The sequence below is a fragment of the Podarcis erhardii genome (assembly GCF_964252035.2).
Source record: "Podarcis erhardii genome assembly, chromosome: 8".
NCBI lineage: Eukaryota > Metazoa > Chordata > Lepidosauria > Squamata > Lacertidae > Podarcis > Podarcis erhardii.
The window spans coordinates 64,025,732-64,039,698 of NC_138499.1; the positions used below are offsets into that span (position 1 = coordinate 64,025,732).

At 50.1% G+C, this 13,967-nt stretch overlaps 1 protein-coding gene and 1 long non-coding RNA gene across 4 annotated transcripts in view; one reads left to right on the forward strand and one right to left on the reverse strand.

Moving 5' to 3' along the window:
• Nucleotides 1-594: 594 nt before the first annotated feature.
• On the reverse strand, nucleotides 595-12,479 carry LOC309348142. Its single transcript, XR_014159231.1, has 2 exons — nucleotides 9,711-12,479; nucleotides 595-1,255 (listed from the first exon to the last, which is right to left on the reverse strand). It is a non-coding gene; the product is annotated as an uncharacterized lncRNA (long non-coding RNA).
• TFAP2A (transcription factor AP-2 alpha) overlaps nucleotides 7,089-13,967 on the forward strand; it is a 29,419-nt gene continuing 22,540 nt past the window's right edge. Inside the window, exon 1 of one of the 3 annotated variants that reach the window (XM_081873098.1) lies at nucleotides 7,089-7,243. In XM_081873098.1, the coding sequence (XP_081729224.1) occupies nucleotides 7,211-7,243 (33 nt within the window). In that variant the 5' untranslated portion in view covers nucleotides 7,089-7,210. Of the gene's footprint in view, nucleotides 7,244-12,550; nucleotides 12,719-13,967 lie in introns of those variants that run through there. The other 2 variants (XM_081873096.1, XM_081873097.1) reach the window with 2 other exon arrangements.

Below are 13,967 nucleotides of genomic sequence, written 5' to 3' on the forward strand. Positions count from 1 at the left end.
CGGTTGCTTGTCTGGATTGCTCGTGACCCAGAACTTTTTTTTTTTAACAACTCATTTCTTCCACTCCCAAATTCATCACGTGAAGTGAACCGACAGGACCACGATCTCTAGCCAAAAGGCAACTCCGGAGGTAAACCCTGCCCTGAGAATCTTTGCGCAGAAGCAGCACTGAGTGAGTCTAATGGGGTTCACAAGCGTGTGCGCCTAGAACCTCAATCCCCTTCGCTTTCTACGGAGGCGTATTTGAGCCTCCCCCGCTGCAACCCGTGGACGTTTCACGACGGAAAACAGTGGGAATTCCCAGCTGAACTCCTAGTCCATTTATAAGGATCCTTGTAGAACAGGGAAGTTCTTTATGGAAAGTATTATTGCCTTCCCTCTGATTTTTGAATGTGATCATTCCGCAACAAAAGGCTAAGGAGTGGACGCTTCTATAAACTGCCTCAAACATTTCCCTATCAGCGCAATCTTATACAACTCTACCCCGAAGAAACTCAATGGGAGTTCAAGGGGCTTCCAGATAAATGAATATAGGATTGTAGATAATGTCTTTCCTTCTAATGTCTTTTCTTATTTTGGGGGGTGAAAATAAAATTACGCAGCAGACAATGGATTTATTGAGGGAGGGCATCTTGCTCCACGGGCAGCCTTTGCCAATATTCAAATACGTTTTAAGTCACAGATGAAGCTGCGTTTTGAAGTGTGTCCTCTGGTCTCCTCGCCTCTTTCTCTCTCCCTGCACAAGTATTTATACGGTTTTTCCTCCAGGGCGGATTAAACTTTTGACAGGACCGATAAGTGGTGATTTCGCCTCCTTTGATGCCGGGATTGCTGTGTAAACAGAAGGAAAATCTCAGGCTGATAATGGCCATGCCTCCGCAGCAACTTGCGAAAGCTTACAGAACAATCCTCCCGCTCCAATTGCGCCGCAGGGGAGGGGGAAGAAACGCGCCCCCCCCTCCGCGCGCGCACTTTGAAAGGATCCACAGAAAAAATAATCTCTGGACAGGGGGTGAGGACCCAGTGCTGGGTTAGTTGTATTTGTTGGCGGATGTAAACCAAAATACTGGGGATTAAACCAGTTTTAATCCCTTGCCCCCATTGGGCTTTAGTTTAACGGAGTTAGATCAGGCTGCCTGGAAGGTCGAAGTCCACGCTTGTTGGCTGCAGCGACTCCGCTTCCGGACAACTGGTTATCTGTTTGGGATCGGGCGCAACGTTCTCTTCTGCGGAGATGGCAGTTCTTAGCCAGTTTCTAGGTAGCAAACGGGAGGGTGCGAGAGAAATAAACCATAAACCAAAGGAGGAGCTGGTAGGCGATATAGTAGTTTTTGCCAATATATTGCGGGTGAAGTGGAGGACTCAGACTTCATACAGTGTACTGGGGCCAGAAAACCCCCTGACACCCTTGTGTTCACGTGTAGGTTACATGAGAGGGAACCAGCGGTTTCAGAGCTGCAATCTAGGAAAACATCAATGAAATCCGAGGAGATTTAGGCAGGCACGACGACCCAGCCAGCCAACTATTTTTATGTTTTCTTGATTTCGAAGGGAGGCAGTGAATCCCCCAGCTGAAGCCAAAGAGATCTAAAACAGTTCAGTGTTGGGTGGATCGTGTCCTTTCTCCTTTCAGTTATATCTGTATAAGTATCAAGATTAGATTTTGGCTAGTCTGCACTGAGTACTGTGGAAGAAACCTACTGAACGCAGCACTTCAATTTTGCTCAATTAATTTTGCTACGAGGCAAGCCCTCCCCTCAAGGCTCAAATCTCCAAGGTGCAAAAGTGTAGGCTCCTTTGAGGTGTCACCTTCAACCTCCTTTCCACTGCCAAAGAGGCGCGTTTATGGTTCTTTCCCAGATCCTTGCTAACTTTTCCCCGCCCTCCTCTTTTTCCTTTTTTTTTTTGCCCAGGGTAGAATCCCACCTTTGAGAGCGGGAGAGAAATTAATGCAACGTCTCTACCTTGCCGGCTGTTACAGTCCGACGACCTAAACGTATCTAACCTCGTATAATGGGGATCGCGTGCTTCCCGGTTCACTCTAACTGCATCCACAAACTGCAGCAGGTCGCCGCGAGGCGCTGGGACTGGGATAAAGTCGAATAGTTTCTGCATGGGCGTGGCTAGGCTGAGAAATTCCCGGGACCATCCATCTACGAAGGTCCGCGCGATTCCCCGGGAGATTGAGGATTCAATCCACACAGCCCAAGGGTATTTTCTGCCTCGGACCCCATCCTAAGACTAGCTTGGAAATGATGTCCTGTTGAATTGATCTTGGCGGCGATCTAGGTGAAGTTATTGACGGCTCGGTTTCCATGGAGCACAGGGCATCCAGGGCTGTAATACGCATTTACCTCCGAGTAAATCCCCTTGGATTTAGTGGGACTTCCTTCGGGATGCATAGGCATAGGATTGAATCTGGCTTCAGCAGGAATAGGGAGCAAGACTAGGACCAGTATGTTGTTCTGACGACGATGACTATCACCCAAAGTCCAGTATTAGCCCAGATTCGTGGTCCCCCACGTAATTGGGGGAAGCCGCAGGGCCTAACCCTATTATTGGCTCTAAATGTATGTTAAACAGGAGCTGCGCGATTCACACGGACTAGCACCTCAGTCACATTTATTTGCTTGGGGCAGATTTGCGCTTAGTTTAGCCCACATACTTCAGGGCTGGGGATTTGTTGTATTTTTGTAAATGCAACCGTGAGGTCCTCCACCAATCAGAACAGGGTGCAAAATAGCGACTCAGTTAACAAGTAAGTAAAGATGTGCCTCTAAGAACACGAGGAGCTAAAGAAGTGTGATCAGTACCAGAATCAAGCTCCTAAGTCATATGACACTAAATAAGTGAGTCAGTCCACTCCTGCTCCCCTCACCCCATAAACGCCCTTCCCCTAGCAAACTAATTTTGCTGCTCTTGGGATTTGGAAACCCTTGCTGATCTAAATCATCCAGAGATCTACCAGTAGATCCCAAACTACCTTTTGCTCATCCTGACGAGAAGCAAGATAAGAAGGTCATAACGTTCTAAGAATGCAGATAAAACTTTTTCCTACTTGTCCCATATACTCAAATGCAACTGATTGGCCGTCAGTTGCAGACTAATGAGATTGCAGCACACCAGAAACTCGTCCGTGTGTAAGCTGCGATCCTATGCCCACGGATTTGGCAGTAAGCCTGGCTGAGCTAAAAGGGTCGCTAGATGTGGCGGTAGCCGTTGGTTTAGACGGCTAAAAAGAGAGATGTGTAGGGGGGGGGGGAGTGTCTATCGCGAGGTTTTCCAAACGGAATGATAATTCAGTGGAATCTCCACTAACAGTAGCAGTATATCTTACTGGGAATCAGCAAGGAAAGGTTGCCAGTTTCATGTTCTAACAGGCAGAAACTGGAAAAGTGGAATATCGGGTAAGTTTCATACATTCTTGAATCAAATTTCCATTGTTGGCAATAGGAATTTATAATCCAAGCAGTTGGTTGGTGGTTCACGAGGTACATCCCACTGAGGACCCTACTGCATCTCAGTAAAGGGTTTGAAGTCCCGCTATATATTTTTTAAAGCAGGTACCCAAAATAGAACACTACAGGGGTCCCAGCCGACTTGCACCCACAACTAATAATAATAATAATAATAATAATAATAATAATAATAATAATATTTATACCCCGCCCATCTGGCTGGGTTTCCCTAGCCACTCTTGTCAGCCTTCCTGCGTTGAAGTTCCTAACGACTCTCACCTGTTGCAGCGCCCTCTGCAGCGCCTACCCTTCAGCGGGGTATTCGCACTATTGCTGTCCATGGAGAGAAATCGGGCAGACCCGGACGCTTCTTTTCCGATTAAACGGCGTCCTCCCGCCCTCCTCAAAGGGTTTAGAGCCACTTAATATAACTTTTTTTAATAGGACGGGCCAGGTGCAGAGGGCAAATGTGATGCCACAGAGATTCGCACATGGGACTGGATCTAATCGGAGATCTAATCCGTTTCCTTTCCTGCTGGTTGATTTTAAAAGCTTGCCAGTGGGCGTTGGTGGAACTGAGACTCACAAGGGATTTCGGCCGGAGACCTTTGAAACCAGCAATCCCAATGGAGAATTGACCAGGGGGGAAATCGGTGAGCTGGATTCAGTCAGAGCATAGCTTGGTTCTGAGCCCTCCTGGCGCTCAAAGCACCGTGATGAAGATGATGCTAGTGTTTGGTGGTGATAGTCATAGGTGGCTGTTTCGTTGCAAATATCTGGCTGGGCCCGGATTTCTACTTCCCAGCCCGCCCTGCAACCTCCGCAGGGATAGAAATCTCGTAATTGCTAATCGGATGAACTCTTTGCCCTTCGGAAAAATAAAGGACGCTCCCTTAAAATAAAATTTAAAAAACGCTTAGCTACCGGAACCGCACTTTAGGGCACGTGCAAAACTTCCCTCCTTTCGGGGAAGGGATAGTTTCCCAGGAAGAAAGAGTCCCCATGAGAAAAACTTGTGTAAAAACTAGGGCCCCGATCCGCAACCCAACGCAGCTGATGTAGTTCTGGTGACTTAAAGGGTCTCTTATTCCCTGCTTAAATTGGGGTTGTTTTGAGCAGCAATGGTACAGTTAGGGCGCTGTGGACTCTGATTCGTGGTCCCGCGAGGAGGGGAGGGCGCGAGTTCCCTTTTTAGACAGGTGAGGTATTTTGCTTCAAAATGTGAGAAGCCGGACCTGTTGCCCTTGGGAAGCTCTCCTGCTCCTTCTGCTGGTTTTGGTGGGGCCTGGATTTCCGTCCCAAGGTCCTGCGCCCTGAAGGCATCACTGGTGAACAGGATCCAAAGAGGGTCTACGACCCCGATCAAGCTAGAGGGCACTTTAGTCTCCCTGACTCGGAGGAGGCATATTCATAAATCTGTTAAGCAGAAGCAGCAAGGTTTACGCCTGCTAGGTTGCATTGCTTCCGAGAAGAGTGTTCAGGATCAGAGCGCGCCTTCAGTCAAATCCTATATACATGGCTAGCTCTCTCTCTAATGCCTTCCTTCCTTCCTTCCTTCCTTCCTTCCTTCCTTCCTTCCTCTTTCTTTCTTTCTTTCTCCCTCCCTCCCTCCCTCCCTCCCTCCCTCCCTGATGTCTCACTCTTGTTGAAACTCAGAAAACGGGACCATGCAACTGTTCCCCCTAATTCTGAAATTGACCAAAGTCTCTCTGTCTACCCAGAGAGAATCACCTCGCGGCTATGCAGGTTCTTTCCTGTCCTTCTTGCCAGGTATTTAGGGAGAGGGCAGAATCTACAGACGCCACTGACCCTAAACTTTTTACGGAGCTACTCTAGAGTAAAACTTATTTCCTAGCCAAAGCGGGCGCCCATCTGGTCGGAGATCCGGCTCATCGCATCGAGACCAGAGCTGAAAAGGAGAAAGGAGCGTGACTCTCTTTTTATTACCGTATTTCCCTTTCCACGTACAAAGTTTCATCTTGATACAAGCACAGTTCCGCGCAGATCTCTCGTCCGATACTTGCACACAATGGCGTCACAGGAAATGCGGCTCCCCCCTCTTTTTTTTTTTAACTCTCGGGAAAAGAAGGCTTTGAAAACTCCTAGACCTTGTCTTAAGATTTGTTATTTATTTATTTTGTGGGAGGAAGTTTAACATTTTGTGGAAAGTCTCTGAAAGTTGGTAAAACGAAAACTACAGCTTGCGGTGATCTGCTCTGGCTCTGCTGCTCGCTCGCCGTAATTAGGTGAAAAATATCCTTTCATACATATAAGCAGACCCAGCTCCTTCTGGAACAATAGTGGAAGCCCCCTTGTTCACTATGGAAAAGTGAAGTCAGACGCGTTTGAAAAGACCCCGAACACTTAAAATATTAAAGGCATAAAAGATGCTGCTTTTAGTTGTCTTATACCCCTTTCCTCCATTCTATTATCACTCCAACAGCTGCATTGTTTCGGTAAACAGAGTCCGTGCAGAATTTAACAACCCGATCCTTAATTTGAATTAAACCCATGAACGGCGACGATTTAACAGAATCGTGCCTCTCGCTGTAGCAACTGGAACCCGCAATTCTGCCGCGTACGCAGCACTGCTTTTACTGCCTCCCGCGCCCCAGGCTTAGTTTTCCAAAAAGTCTTAACTGTCTTGCTAACGGATACCGAACACATTTTAAAACAATCCCCGCTTTATTTGAACGTGAGAGACCCGGTGTATATCATCTCTGCTGCTGCTCTGGCCCTCAACTCGTCCTACAGCCCCGGCTATTTTGCGCCGAAGCCGATCGAGTTCCAATCTGGACTCGACGGGCGCTTCTGCGCAAGTGGGTCGTCTTGGCAAAGGGCCGTTGAAAGGATGCCGCGCAGACAGAGCCGCGCGGCCCGCCAACAGAGCCAGCGGACGGGGAATCCTCGCCAGTCATGTCTCGAAGCCGGGGAAAAGAAGGGGGGGGGGTCTGGAGAGCAATTGCCCTCCGTTGGAAGCGGGGGGGGGGGGTTTGCTTGTCCCAGCAGACAGTCTCTCTCTAGCGAAGTCTTTATTTTCCCCGAGCAACAGGAGACCAAAAGCATCCAAATCTGCAACTGAACCCCTGTGGCAGCTGCTTTTTCGGCACACAACTCCTCGTCTCTCCTTATTTCGGTCGTTGCCCCCGCCCTCCCCCCCCAGCTCAAAATCAGGTTGCCCAGCAGCGCCGGCTCCACGTTCCGGATCTCTGAGGCCCGCGGGAGTTAGCTGCCGGTCTCCATCTCTCTCGTTCTCCTTTTTCTTCGCCCACCCACCAATATACACCCAATTTCACTCCGCTGGCTTTTCTCCACACTGCAGCAAAGCCAAACAATAGGAGGAGAGTGGGGGTGAGGGGAGAAAGGCGACGAGAGGGGAAAGAGGAATCCCAGCAGCTCCTCTGCCTCCCTGCTGTTTTGATCCCCTCCAGGAGGAGATCAGGACGGCTCCCCGGAGGTGGGAAGTCAAGAAACTCCGCTCCAGAGAGCTGCTGTTTGCTATAAATCCATCATCCGCGGAGACAGGTTGCGAGCTCTGGAAGGGAGCTGGTCGAAATGCATTCCTGCGCCAGTGCGCAGGCGCGGGCAGGCAGCACCCTGCCTTTTTTTTTTTTTTTTTTTTTTTTTGACCAGGTGAGCTCCTCAGGCAGGTAAAAGAAGGCTTTGCCTAAAGAGATCGCAGGAGAGGCAGGCGGGCAGATCACTCCTTCCATGACCGGCAGGGACCTTGTGATAGGCAGCCCGGAGCCAGAATGTCACTCCTTGCGAAAATGGGAGACTGGCAGGTAACGCGATTTCTCTTCTCTTCTCTCCACCCCCGCCCGTCTTTGCTTTTCTTCCTCGTTTTGTCTGGGGATAAGGATAGGGAAAACTAAGAGGCTCGGATCCAGACCCAACAGACGAAGAGCGACTTGGGGTTCCTCTCTCGGGACATTTTGGGGAGGGCAAGCCACCTAATAAGGACAATTCACAGCGCGTGAAATTCTTTGCGTAAAGGAGAGCTTTGATGGCTGCTCAACAGGTGGGGGAAGAGAGCCCACGGAGCAGCAAACGGCGCCACGGGCTTCCTCGTCCACGACAATCGCCCCCCAACGACATTTCGAAAGAAACTTGCCGCGTGATCGCTGTTGATGTCAAACCACCACTGATCTGGCAAACCGGTGGTGGAATTCTCCTGTAAACTGGTTCTCTTTATGTTGGGCGCTAAAAACTAGTTTGTGTGAAAGGTTTTTAAAATGGTTTTAATACACCCAGCCTAAGTTTTGCAGGAGTTCTAACTCTTTAAAGTGCTCCAATTCTGAGCACTTTCAAAGGCGAACGCTGCTCCGCGCTAGACTAGGCCTCGCAGGCTTTTACTGGGTGAAAGGTAGGGGCCTTCTTTTCCAAAGGGGATCAGGGTTGGGAAACTCTCCCTCTCCGCGTCGAACTTCCATGCTCAACCTGTGGCCGAACTTGCGCCGCTTCCTTGTGGCTCGCGCCTTTTTTTCTGATTTCAGGACCCGCAAGCAGGGAAAAGTGAACTCGGTGCGCCATTGAAACCGGTGGCTTTTGCTCTTCGGGTAAACGATCCCGAGGAAGTTAAAATTCAGCGCTTACCTTCGGTTCCTTTTATTCCGAATGGTTTTTCAGTACCCCAATTATCCCTTGGGATCGACCGTAAACAGGGAACTTCACTGGAAAGGTTTACCAGAAGCTAAACTCTCTCCAACTGAAAATCTCCAGGGACTTAAGAGTGCTTAACTTTGGCTGAGTCATGGAGAGCAATCCTAAATCTTTAAGGCATTTGCTGGGGGGGGGGGGCACACACCTGACATTTGTTTGAATGGAGCATAATTTACCTATAAGAAACCTGATCCTAAGCACACTTCCGTGGAAAATGTGTCCAAATGAGGCTGGATTAAAGTTAAGGTCTTTTGTTTTGTTTTCCTATTTTGTCCCTATTTAACAGAATGGCATTGGCTTAAGTACAGCTATGCAGATATTGATCGGGTCGCAAATAGTGTATGTATAGTATTCTGAGCCTAACCCCCTCGGACTGATTCCTCCCCCCCCCCCCACCGCGAGACGGGTAGCCATCCAAGTAGATCTTATTCCGGACTAGTCCCAGTTTCATCTTAATCATGCTTTCCCCATAGCGCTGTACAAACACTACAAACAGTATGGGGATTGTCACAAAAGGTGTGGGCTTTGCAGCACCCCTTCCCCACTAATTCTAAGGAAGGAAGCGCCACTGATTTCAGCTCAAGGGGACAGAAGACCCCAAGCGATTGATTAGGACCCCGCGTTTTCCTTACATTCCCAGGGCCGGCCATTCTTTCCACTTACTCCCAAGTAGTCGCCTCGCTTTCGACCTGTGGCTCTGAAGTCAACTGGGACTCATCTAGCCGCTATCAGGCGGGCAACAGAAGGAAGGCGCTGCGAGGGAGAGGGAGGGGAAGGCGACGCGGCGCCTTGAGGCCCTTCGCTCGCTAATCTTTATAGATACGCGCGTGTGATTGCGCGCGTGAGTGTGTGTGTTTAGGTCGGTTTTCTTCAGCCACCTGGTGAACTACTACCACTAGCTTCGGTTCCTGCGAGGGCTTGAAGCTCTGTCCGGGAATGCAATTCCCCGAGTCTTGCAAAAGCTGCACGACTCTAGCTCTCTGTTGGGTTTCGCAACCGCCGAAGTCTTCGGCGGGAGGGAGCACCCAAAGCTTTGCGAAGTTCCCACACGGCTGTGCCGCCAAGGAGGCCGGTTGGACTGATTCCCTCTCTCTCCGGCAGCGGAAGACTGGAGAGGAGCAGAGAGAGAGAGAGAGAGAGAGAGAGAGAGAGAGAGAGAGAGAGAGATCCACCCCCTTCCCGTGCGTCCGTGCAACTCGCAGTAGTATTGAGTTGTGTGTGTCTGTGTTTTTTTTTTGGGGGGGGGGAATCTTCCACTCCCGTTAGAGCCTGGGAGCCCAGTGGCACAATCGCCGCTGGAAGGCGCAGGACCGCGCGCGCGCACACACATTGATCTGCCACCGAGCGCCCTGGCGTCAAGGCAATGGGCGTTTTAGACGGACCCTGGACTCCTATGTATCGGAGGGGTGAGAGGAGGGAGACCGCGCCTTCGTCGGAGTGGCCTCTCTCTCGCCACCTCCCCACAGCTCCCTTGGAAGTGGACCATCAACGGACAGTGCACCGACTCTTTTATTCCTAGGAAGAGCCCAGAGGTGGCGAGGGAGCCAGCCAGGCGCGGTGGTCCTGCAGAATCCGAAAAAGGGGGCTCACCGTTTTGTGGCCGTCCAGAATCTCTGGGGAAACTCGCCGTTTCTTGGATCGTCCAGAATCTCTGGCTCCGTGGCGTTGACTTGTAGATTTCTCTCTCTCTCTCAAAAAAAAAAGAAAATCCCTTACCATCCCGATCTACAAGCTGCTTAAGCCGGAACAAACCTGAGTCGATGCCAAATTCTAAATTCTCCAGTGGACCTTAATCCAATTTCATCCGGTTTAACTGGCTTGAGTTCTCCTTTTGGGGGAACTTCAGAGTCTCCCAGACAGGCGAATCGCAGTGCGTTTCCCGTGCAAAGGATGCCTCTGCCTCCTTGGACCTGTAGATCTCGCTGTGGTTCAACAATAGGAGCGCATCGCGGAAGGTTGGTTCTATTCAGGAGGCTGGTCTCGAATTGCAGCTCTAGGTGGCCTCTTTATCCAGACACGTACAGACCCCAATGAGAATGTACGCATTCTGAATCCGCCAAATGCGACGATTCGCTTATAAAAGGGCCGGCAGCACACCTGCCTTGACACCTGGTGTCTTTTGATCCTGACCTGCAAAGATGGGAGAGTAGGAAAGATGTTGCTTCTTTGTCTCAGGAAGCAGGGTTTCTAGTAAAAGACAGAGGAGGACCCCAGCCTGAGCGATCCGAAATGAATCCGGATTAAAAATCAAAAAGTGTCAGCCAAGGCAAAAAATAAATAAGACCCAGTCCGAAGGGATCTATTATGAAACAGTGTGTTTGAGCTATACAAAGCAAATATAAGAAAGGAATCGGGTGTGCACTCGGGGAGCTGGAGAGGAAGGGGGCGCAGCCGTTCCCATTAGAGCTCAAGGTTGCAGTCCTCACTATATTTAGGGGCAGGTTCACATATGCACCTACCTGTCTGTCCCTGGTGTCAGTGCTGATTAAAACAGCAAGTTCCGAGACCCTAATTGAACCAGTCAGAATGCTCTGCAACCTGCTTTCTAAACCTGAATGCTGCGGGGACAGAGTGCTGTTGAGAGAAAAACACTCTGCACATGCTTATGAGGCACTTTCCTTTCTAGTATGACTTCACATGCTCCAGCATTCGCCCTCGGGTTCCGAAAAGAGAGAGCAGTCAGAAGCCTTCACATAAAAGAGGGTGAGAGTAACGGGAACTGAAGCTGGATCTCGCAGCCCCCAGTTTAAGCTCAGATGGCATCGACTCCGGTGGTACCACTGATTCTCCCTCACATCCTCCATCCGACCCTAAACACTGCAGTCTTCCGGAAGTAAATCCTATTGCCTGTCTGTACTCGTCTGAATGCGGTCTGCTTAGGATCACCGCGCAAAATAGCCTGCGGGCTAAGCGTTTATGCCTTTCTTCATGTGGCTGAGAGAAGGGTTTGCATAGGGTTCAAACAGGTAGAGTAGGAGACCACTCCCCACCCCATCCCCCAACTTCCTCCACTGTCCACTGTCTCTGCCCTCTGATCGGTTCCTAATACTGTACTTCAGTGGTGCCCTCACAGGGCAGGATTGGGGGGGGGGCAGAAGAATTCAGGACTCCACTCAGCAGAATGAGTTGAAGGGCCCCCAAATACGTCAGGGCACATCTTGAAGTAACGATATATCCCCCCCCCCAAGTCCATTAACTCCGGAGTCTACAATTCCCCGAACTGCACCGCCGACTTTCTTAGCCACAGCTCTCCTCGATTTCTGCCGAACTTATTCCGAAATAATTGCGCTCAGGATCCCACGTTTGGACAATACTGGCGCAGTCTAGGATTATTTGCACGAATGTATCTTTCAGCCCAAGCGTCGCTTGTCCTTAGACGCAAAGAAAACCACACAAATACATAACAGACTCTCGGTTGTCCCCACGGCGAGGCGGGGAGGGGGAGAGATGTTAAAAACCCCAGGAAGTGGGCGTTGTTGTTTTCGTCCCCTAAAAGGAGCTGCTGGTTCAAATCTGGTCCTTACGAGGTGGGGGGGGGGAATAGGCCTCAGTTTCGCGAAACAAAACCCAAATCAGAAAAGGAAGGATGGAGTGCTTTGCTGGGAACTCCTAAACGCCTTAGCGTCCTTAAGTCAAAAGAACTGCAACCCTATGGAAAGGAATCATATCGAACTCGGTGAGATAGGACTCACTTCTGGGTAAACACGAACAGGACAGGGCTGCGCGGGTAAAACCTTATCACAATCGGGAGTAAACTAGCGCCACTCCCCGTACACTTGTAAACATGCATAGGATCGGGTTGCACGTTGAGATCCGTTGGCGCCCATGGGAATGTTCCTTTTGACAGCTTTGCATGTAAAACTGCATCTAGTTTAAAGTTTAAAAGTTATTTAAAGAGGAGGGAGAAAGGGAGAGGCAGAGAGCAATTAGATAGCAAAAGTAAGAACAGAAGGACGTGAGAACGAAAAAGTAAATGGACTCAAAGAAGAAGATCGCAAGAATAGTGACTTTAAAACACACATACGCCCCTCCATCACAATAAACCCCTACCCTCCTCTGTCTCACCTCCCTCCCTCTCGCCTGCCAAGAGTCCTGCTGTTTAAAAGTAGCTTAGCCCAACCCAGCCCAAACGCGAGGGTGGCGGGCGTTTTCTTGGCTACCTGAGTCCATTCGCGCGCAGGTTGTTGCGCAGCGGAGCAATTGGCCTATTGTTGCTATGCTAATGAGGCGATTAGGCTGTTGGTGAAAAGACGCGCTTGGAAAGAAAAAAGGGAAAAGTTTCGACCATTAGAGGGAGATCTCCGAGCGGGCACGGGAAATCTCCTCCTCCTGCTGCTCTTCCTCCTCCTCTTCCTCCTCCTCCTGCTCAAGCACTCCAGCGGGCGCGCTCTGCATGCCAGAGGAGAGCGCAAGGCAGGCAGGCAGGGCAAAAGAGCCTCTTCTCTCTCTTTCTCCTTCTCTCTCTCTCCCTCTCTCTCCCTCCCTTTTTCTCTTTCTGACTCTGTCTGTATCGGTCTGTCTCTCTCGTTCTCTCGCCACGCCAATCCATGAAAATGCTTTGGAAACTGACGGATAATATCAAATATGAGGAATGTGAGGTAAGCGCTTTCCCGCGGCTGGGGCACACATCAGAGAGGATCTCCCGGTCCCCCGTCCCCCAATCCGTCCAGCCTTCCCCACCCCCGCTCCACCTAACAAACAAACAGAAAACCCAGCTGTTTTGGGGAAGCACCTTGCAGCAGCTAGCGATGTCGTTGGAAGACCAACTTCTGCGCTAGGCGACCGAGCAGACTTCGCAGACCCCCCTGTGGTGGGTTTATACCTGGGTGCCAGGTGGAGGAGGCTACGCGTTGAGGAAGGAAGGGGGTGCTTAGGCAGGGTGGGGGTGGGGGAATCGACCTCCTCGGCCCAAGGAGACCAGAAGGAGATAGGAAGCGGGTGGGGTGGGAGGAGGAAGCCCAGGGAGATCTTTCTGCACCAGTGCTGAAACAGTTATTGAGGAGAGGAGGGGGAGAAGATGGAATGGATGAGCAAAACGAATGAATGAGGACGATCGAGACGACCCTCGAGTCAGCAGAAGGAGCCCCAAGATGTCCTAAAGAGGACTGCCCCCGACAGAGGTCTTTTTGAGCCACAAGTTCTGCTGAGGCGCACTGAGCGACTTTTTTCTCTGGTTTGGACCGTTGTCACTCCGGCGTCAGATCTTGCTGGCTGCAATTCTTCTCAGCCAGTTGGTGAGGGTTTTAACGACTTGCTGGGCTTTTAAGAGCACGCCTTTCAAACTCCAAAAGCCTCCTCGAAGGCTATTGGGAGATGCTCCTCGCACAGGTCGTGTGGAACAGAGACAGAAGCAGATCAGGGGTGCCTTCTGCGCGCGGTGGTAGAGAAGATGCTTACTCGTTCCTTCGCTTTACAAGACTCTTGATATTTATTAGAGGTATATAAAATGTAACTAGAGATGATGTTGGAGGTTGATGAAGGAGACGGAGTGATGCATATATGTGATGTCTGATGTTGATTATTATTTTTTAAAAGCCAGAGAGGTAGGTGCATAGACAGGCATAGATGGATAGGTTGAACCGCTAGGGTGACCTCAAGGATGCTTTTCAAATAAACGCATCTTAGAGTGGCTGTGTACAAGAGCTGTACTGTTGAATACTTTAAAATATTTGTTTCCCTGGTGGGATTTGGTGCTTCAAAACTCTGTTTTGCAAGTCTTTCTTTTCTATCTCAATCCAACGGTTTGGTGAGCAACACATTATTTCTCTTTGCGCGCACACACAAACACAAATACACGCACACTTCCTTAATTCTGTGCACAGAATAGAATCTGACAAGCGCCAGCCT